This window comes from Oryctolagus cuniculus, chromosome 11 (assembly GCF_051225735.1).
Source record: "Oryctolagus cuniculus isolate XC-2025 breed Fujian yellow rabbit chromosome 11, ASM5122573v1, whole genome shotgun sequence".
NCBI classification, from domain to species: domain Eukaryota; kingdom Metazoa; phylum Chordata; class Mammalia; order Lagomorpha; family Leporidae; genus Oryctolagus; species Oryctolagus cuniculus.
The window spans coordinates 75,353,503-75,362,169 of record NC_142877.1 but is presented as its reverse complement, the minus strand read 5'-3'; the positions used below and the strand labels follow the sequence as shown (position 1 = coordinate 75,362,169).

Genomic DNA, 8,667 nt, shown 5'->3' with positions numbered 1-8,667 from the left:
GACTGAATCAGATTTTTTTTTCTTTTTACAATATAGCACAAATACATACTTCTTTAGCTTCAATATGTGTATTTTTTTGAAAGAAGTCCATGTCGAAGAGAGCAATTCTTTCTTCCTCTATTCATGGCCATCAGCAGTATATATACTCAGAATTTTTAAAATGGATTCTCAAGTAAAAACAAAAGCATAATAAAAGAGCAGAGGTATTATTTATCTTAGCCTTATCTGCACATATCAGAAAATTAAGACAGTGATGAATTACACATTACTGTACAAAATTTTATTAGCAGAGGCAAAATTCAATTTTTTTTCTGCTTAAAATACAGAAGAGAAATTTTCTCACTTAGAAAAACCCATTTTGTTAGTGCTTGGTCAGAATGGAATAAAAATTCCATGTTGAATACATATTGATCCAATTTTTACTGAGTAATTTTAAAAGCATATGATAAAAAACATTTATCTGCCAAACTAACATAAGATTATTTATTTGGTAAATGCTTTAGTAACTTGTATTTACTAAAACAGCTACATTTTAATTCCCAAATCATGAAATAGTAAAAAGGAAAAAAAAAGTGCTTGAATTTGGCATATTTTAAATGTCTGTTCATTTGGAGAATGACTAAGAAAATACTCTTTGTTGCTGAGTAAACTTAAGTTCATTAGGAACGGCCCATTTACTGAGCTTAAATGAGTACCTGATAAATTCAATGGTGTCCAGAAAGCAAGTATGAAACCTCAAAAGCAAAATTTCTGCTACTATTCAAGTAACCGGACAATGAGTGAATTCCAAGTCCTAATCTCTTTTAGTTTTATAGCCTTAATCTATTTTCAAAGATTAGAAAAATGCAAAGAGGTTAAAATATAGCAACAAAAATGGCAAATATGTTCATATATGGTACTAAAGAGGTAACTATTAAAAGGATAATATGAGATTACCATTATATAATATTTTAAATGGCAGAACACAACATTTGAGGAGAAATTCATTTAAAGAATGTTTTGAACTAGAGAAATGACGGTTAATTAACCTATTTTAAATGAAAATAACAACAACAAAAAAAAACCTAATGAATTTCTCACCCAGTAGGTCATAAGCTTATGTGAAGGTGGGAACACAATTATGGACAAAAGCATGAAATACTGTGAACCCAGCACAGGTTAAGAGGACAGCTACCGAAAGATTAACTTAGAAAATAAATGCACTGCACATTCTAGGCAGATGTTCTTAACTCCACTGCCATATTTTCTACAAAACGTTTCACTCTTTCATTTACTTACATGACATAAGAAAAATGTGTGCCATTAGAAGCAGGTTGACCTGTGTGGAGGCAAGTCAAAGCAGTTATCTTAGACTATAGCTACGCACAGCAGGCTCATTGAAAATGTAACTTCTAGTAAATCAAGCAGTTGCAGTCCATCTATAGTTCTAAGGAGAAAGAGAGAAATACTTCTCCAACCTCATTGCTAGGCGAAAGGAAAGTCCGGTAGACTTACACATTTCCTCCACATGCAGAGACACCGGTTTAACCTCATCTTTGTGGTCTCCTGTAAAGAGCTTTGCAATCCACCCCCTCTTTTCACTGATTTTTCACGGCTCATTGGCCGGAATATTTGCTAATTAGCTATAATAGCTTAAAATCCACTACACAACACACTAATGTAAAACATTTTGATGAAAAGTTTTTTATAGAATGTGCAAAGTAACCTTGTTAAGAAATGAGAGGTGGTAAACCAGAATGACTTAGATTTGCAGAGTTTTGAATGCCAGCTTATACAACCAGTTAATTATGAAAACTGATAGGAACTCTTAGCCTCATTTATTCATTGGTAAATTAAAACTATTGACATTTCACCATATTGTTAAGTGAGATAATATTCAACAAGTGTCTGGCATTTAGTAGACAACCAAATATTTTCACTTTCCTATATCCTAACTCATTTAAAATTTAATACGACCCAAACATTTAACTCAGAATAAAATGAAGAATGATTGTCATTTTTCTCTATGTGTTAGTACATGAACTAGGAAATATCCACAAGATAGATAACTTCAAATTACTATCCTTATAGTATTAAATATTTAAAAAAGCCATATAGTGAACTCTTCAAAATTTGTGAAAAATCATACCGTTTGCTAGTAGTAGGGCCATTTTGTGAACTACTTATCTTAAAAATAAAATTCATTCCATAATATATGCATTATACTTAACATTAAAATCTACCTTTTCAACAATTACTTTAAAAAACATTGAGACAGTTAAAAACTTCCCCTATATAAACTTTAAAATAAAATTTCAAACAATCTAACTGAAAAAAGCTATGAAAGTACATGTGTATTAAACTTTTCCTGTTCTATACCACATTACACAAAATATTAAAAATAAACTTTTTAATTCAAATAGATTGAACAGAAGGCTATTTTTATATAATTAAAGCTTGAAATTCTAGAATAATTTTCAAGAACATTTTTGCACTCAACTTGACATCCACTAATTTGATGAAATAAATTATTGCCCAGGATAAATATTGTTGAATCTGCCTTAAAGAATATATGACAACTTTAACACATTATAAATATACATAAAACAAGCTAAACCATTTTAGAAAACTTGAGTTACTTTTTCATAAGTGGATTAAGCATCTTACAAATTGCTGATATTATTAAATTGCTTAAATAATTTTAAGGATAAATACTATCCCAATTTACATGTTAATTAATACAAACAATATTTATTTATCATTTCAAAATGTTTCAGATGTCTGTGAAACACAGGTGCTATGAAATCAGTTTTAAAATTAGATTGCTGTACAAAAATCATCAGATAATAATACCTACACCTAAAAAGGATTTACTTCATCTTCTGTGATTATTTTCATGGTGCCCTTCTTCTGATTGGATCATTATTTCTTTTCTTTTCACTTTTTTCTTCATTTACTGGGACGTGAGTTCCTTTAGGTCTCATTCATCTCTTCTTTCCTTTGTCTCACTAAGTCCCTTGTTCAATAAAAGTGTTCAAAGAATATTGCTTTAATTAAATTGAATCATGTCAATATATAATGAGTAGTGTCAATGATAATTCACCCCTGATCTCTGATAAAGGGAAACAGTAGGTGTGGAAATCCTAATTTCTCATTCTATGTGCTTCTGTTACTTTAATACATATATATGCTCACCACTTGCAAGTACTCAGGAGAGAATAACTGTGGTATTTTAGCCTCTCCAACATCATAGAAGAGAATTCCTTGAAATTTTAATTGACAGATTTTTAAATAAATGTATTATAATATACTTCTTTATTAATACCTTTTTTGCATCTAATCCAGGATTATAGTTCCTCAAAAAGTATTTATTCACCACTTTGTACACACTTATAAGTATTTTACTAAATATTATTTAAACTGATTTAAATGGGCACCATTTTATCTGTGTTTTGATCATGTTATAGATAAATTTGTTAGAAAAATTTATGTGGCAAGCAAAGCAAATTATTGATTTTAAGGTTATATTTAAACAATATTCTATAAATTCACAAAATGGAAATTATAATCAATGAACTAAATTATTTGTTCCATTTTTTGAGTAGTTATACTGAAAAAATTGATGTCGATAAACTTTGTCATTCAGTTGTTGGGCAACATGAAAATTAGATACACAGATTTTAAAAGTAATGTAATTATAGCATAGTAGAAAATAATTTAATTATGCATTTGGATACTGGTCCAGAATTGAAAAACCTCCAACTAATGCAATGGAAAGAAGTTATTTTAAACACGTGTTTATATTTCAGTTGTAGGAACTTTGTGTTGAGAGATTTAAATGACTTTATCTGTTCCCCAAATAACTATATGATTTTAAATAGTTGATATTGCTACTCTGAGTCTCAGTTTCCTCTTCAGAACATCAGGACTAATAAAATTTATCATGTTTTTTTTGAAGAGTCAAATAAAGTGGAATGTGAAAAGTTCTTTGAAAATAAAATGCATTTTATAAATACATGGCATAATCAAAAAGCTTTGTAAGACATTAAAGTTCTAATATTTGTAAAATATTCTGCTATAAAAACTCAGTATTATGCTATAAGTATTCCAGAAATAATATAAACCAAAGTGAATTTAAGGCCCAGATAAAATACCTGTTATTGAAACTCAGGAATGGACCTATCATTATAGATACCAGCTTTAAAATCTGAGATTGTATATTTTTACAACTTCAAAACCTTAAAAGAATATTTTAAGAAATAAAATATGTAAAAATGGGGAATCTTATTTACAAGTCATTTGAGATTATTTAATATATAGTGTGATAAATAATTTCGTCCTTTCTAACTGAAACCAAATTTTGCTGTTGTACATATATTGCCCTGGTACATTTAATATTAGATGTCAGACATGTTAAACAATTTGTTATTTCATGCATATATGTGATTTGTTAAGCAAAGAAGAAAGAAAAGATAAAAACTCTCAATAGAAAATAGAATTTTATAACTATATTTTACAGAATTTTCCAAGAGATATCATTATTTTATTTTGAAAATATTAGTTATTTAAACTAAAAATGTTAAAGCCCAATATAATTTCATCATTGAAAAGGATAAATTATTGAAAATATGTAGAACAAAAATGCCACCTCAATGTCATTGATACCACTATATTGTTGAACAATATTCGATGAGGTATTGAACATTCCACATAAGTATACACATAGGATTTGATATTATAGCTATACAATTGCTCAAGGCCACTAAAATACTGAAAAATATTATGATTATTAACAGTAAGGAGGGAAAAAGAACTACAAAAGCCCTTTTAACTAATATCTGCAAAAGGATGATTTGTCAGAAAAACGCCTCAACTACTAAAAATTTTCAGTAGTTCACGACAAAGAAGACAGATATTTCTATTTTTTAGTCTCCTCTATTACATGAATTCAGTGGTGATATAATGCATGTTTCAGACCTACATGGCAGTGTGATGCTTATTATTGTGATGTATCATAACTTATCCCTTAAAGATTTCATAAATGTGATGCACAGGAATTGCATTTCATCACTTTGGATTACCAACATTTAGATTTTACACTAAGCATTACATGCCTTGATATTTCCACTTAGGATATTTAAAATTCATTTTAATGCAAGGTTGTGCTACAAAAGTTACAAATGAGTAATAGATAATAATTGCTTAATTGATAAAATTCAATTTCAGGTGGTACTTATTCCGTGGGTTAGGAAATTGCTCTTCTTTTCAATAAACTTAAATTCCATTATTGTTCCATTTTCTAAAGTGTCTAGTTTGTTGTTGTTGTGTTTTAGTATTCATTGACTATTAGAACACATGTATTTGAAATGATTAGTTCTGCTTTTAGGGATCATAAAACCTCAAGAACATAGAAAGTTGTCCACAAACATTTGGGTTATGTACAATAATTGTATTCATATTTTATAATGCTAAACATAAAATATTAATTTTGAAACATCTATGTAATGCATGGAGAACTGGCCTACTGGGTGAGAATACCATGGAAAAAATACTTGTGTTACATAACACACAGCCATGAACATTCCTTTCAAAATTCCCAGGTAGAACAGAGTTGTCAATGCTAGAACAAAGACTTTGGACAGAAGAAAAGTAACTTTTCATCCTAAGGGATGGCACAACTAGCATAAAAGGTCACAAATGCTAACAGACCTACTTGAGGTATGGTTGCTTAATGGACACAGACAAATAACAATACACAGAGAAATTTTAAATCTCTGGATCACTGAACACAAAATGGGAAAACAAACAAAATAGAAAAACAAGATAGAAAATAAAAAACTTTGTCAGCACTGATAAATAGAAGTTTGCACAATAGTTTTATGCCATCATAAGTTTGACCAAAATGATGACAGAATCTATGAGAGGCAGCCACTTCGGACAATTAGAAGTGTGGTTAGTTTATACATATATTTTGTCTCAACTCATCTTCATATAGCAGAATAGACCATTGATCAGAAAGTAGATGAAAAATCTTGACAGTTGAGAAATTTAGTTAATAAATAGAAAGAATAATGTTGAGATAAATTCTTTTACACCTTTTCCAAGTGTCTTTAAGTTTATAAAAAGAGATAAATTTTCTTTGATCTGAAGATATTCTTTGCACATGTGCAGTGTACAACATACTATATACATATGGGGCTTCCCTATGTACATACACATATGTTTACACTATCTATATGCCTATATAGCTTTAACTCAAAGAAATTGAGTTAGCAACACAGTAATCATTGCCTTACAATCCAAGTGCTGAAATAAGTGACACCGATCACTTAAAGGGTTTCTTTACCTCTGTCATTGTCCAGGACTAAGAATGTATCTCCCTTTTGTTAGATTTTCTTTCATTGCAACACTGATTGTCATAGATAATTTTTGTGCTTTGCATAATGCCCATCCTAGATGTAACACAGATTTACATACAACATTGGACATTTTAAATAAGCATGCTTGAACACAGGTAAGACCACACATCCATGCACAGCATATTATGAATATTTTTTTCCAAACTGACTGCAATATAGACATGCACCACTATCGTATTTGGTCCTGTACAGAAAGAAATGTACAGCTGAAGCAACCATGGCTAGTTTCACTTGTAAGAGTTTCTTTAGAGCAGAACACCCAGTAGAGAAACAAAACAGAATGAATGAAATAAAGAAAAAATATCCCAAAACAAAAAATAAAATAAAAATAAAATCCTCCCATCCATTAACACTGAAAATCTGGCCATTTCCACAGAGCACATTTTTCTAGTTCAACATAAATCAGGTTGTCTCAAAAAATTCCAAGTTGAGTTGTTGTTTATAAGAGACACATACTAGTGTCTTAGAGCTTTTCCTAACCATTGGAAAAGCTCATCTTGATAAAGAGTTTTCCAGCGCACATTGGCTTCCACGGTTTCCACAGCTCGTGAGAAAGAAACAGCAGCTACCCCATCGTAACTCTTCATGAAGTTCTTTAGCTGGAAATACAAATTTTAAAATGGTAAATGTGCATGTTAAAAATGTCTAATATGTATAAACAAGAATCTATTTGAAATAAAGGGCTACAATCAGTGCAGATGTTTTATATATAATATTATGCAACAAATTTGGTTATGAAATGAAATGAATTGTAACAGGTTTGATGTAATTGGTTTGGGTCTTGAAAGGGAAGGTTGGACATCACAATGTGAATAGCTCCAAATTCAACTTCTTGGTCATGAGTATGTATTAAAACAAACATTTTTGTCTTTTTAAAATAGGTTGATGATATTGTAGCAAAAACTAGTGATAACTATAAGGTATAAGCAATGCATAAAACAGCATTCAATACTGAATAGGAGAGTGAATATTTATTTTTCATTTGTAGAGAGAAAGTTACTCTATCTCTTCTAAATGCACAGGATAGGAAGTGACATTATCCTTGATGTCAAGGGATTGCCACAAGTTATTGGGTAGGAGAGAAAGAAATGGTGCTGTGAAAACTGGATGACTAATGACACTGCATTCACCTAGGTGACTAGCTTGAGAAAAAATGAAACAGAAATATAGTCTCATTGAGATACAGAATTTTGAACATTTAAGTTATGGTTGTAAGATGCTTTGTCATATTTTTATTGATAAAAGATTTTATTTAGAGTTCACATACTCTGGGAATACTCAAGGATTTTATTTCAAGGTTAAATACTAACAGTTTCTCTTTCTGTTTGATATGTCTTAAGAAACTGGCAACCAACCAGCAATTGAGATGCTAATAGACAAATGTGAAAAATCAGCTTGCAACAGAGACAGTTTGCGTGGTATAATTAGTGTGGGGTGTGAGTCACCACATGGTGGGCACCACATGGAGGACATGCCAGAAAGGAAACACTGTACATCAAGACTGACTCAGGAGCAGGGAGAAATGAGGTGCAGAGGGTGTTTAAACTACAAGTAAATATACTTTCTGGAATTAATTTAGAAATTAGTTCATTGATAGCTTATCGCAGAGTTATTTGATTACCTGATATTGATGGGATTTTTGTCAAAGTTTAACCCTACTTTTCTATAAAGCTCTGTGCTCTGTAGCGTTGGTATCCTATCTCAGAGCTGTGTCCTACACAGGACCACTGTGCTTTTATAACAAACCTAAAAAATCCAATGCATATCAAAGATTATTGGTGATGTTGTTAAAGCTGATTTAACATTTGAAAAAATTTACATATATGAAGGAAAAAGGAACAGGGAAAGGCTTAGAATTTATGGGATATCTAATATTTCAGGCACTGTGCCACAGACACTTACATATATAGCATTTATATACACGTAAATGAGAAGTCTAATGGGAGTAGTTGAATCATTTGAATTCACAGTTTGAACTTTACCTGATTAACATGTAATACATTGTATTATATTCTGTCTTTACCCATAGAGCAACCAATATTACATTTTGATCCGTTTTGAATTTTGTGGTTTAATTTATTTAAAAATACGGCATTATAGTTGTAGTAGTAACATATTACATATAAATCAGGAAAAATATACACTATTGTTCTTAAAATATGTTCTACATCTTTATGTTTTTCTCCCTAGGCAGCCACTGAATACATGAGAGAGCAGTAAGTGGCACGGCAAATTTAACTCTGGCAAATGCTCTCCACCATTGATGAGC

The 8,667-nt window shown here is 30.5% G+C and overlaps 1 protein-coding gene across 2 annotated transcripts in view; it reads right to left on the bottom strand.

Moving 5' to 3' along the window:
• Positions 1-4,465: 4,465 nt before the first annotated feature.
• The window catches only part of TRHDE (thyrotropin releasing hormone degrading enzyme), a 425,213-nt gene continuing 421,011 nt past the window's right edge, over positions 4,466-8,667 (bottom strand). For both annotated transcript variants that reach the window (XM_070051462.2, XM_051845675.3), the window contains one exon: positions 4,466-6,997. In XM_070051462.2, coding sequence (XP_069907563.2) covers positions 6,854-6,997 — 144 coding nt within the window. In that variant the 3' untranslated portion in view covers positions 4,466-6,853. The remainder of the gene's footprint in view (positions 6,998-8,667) is intronic.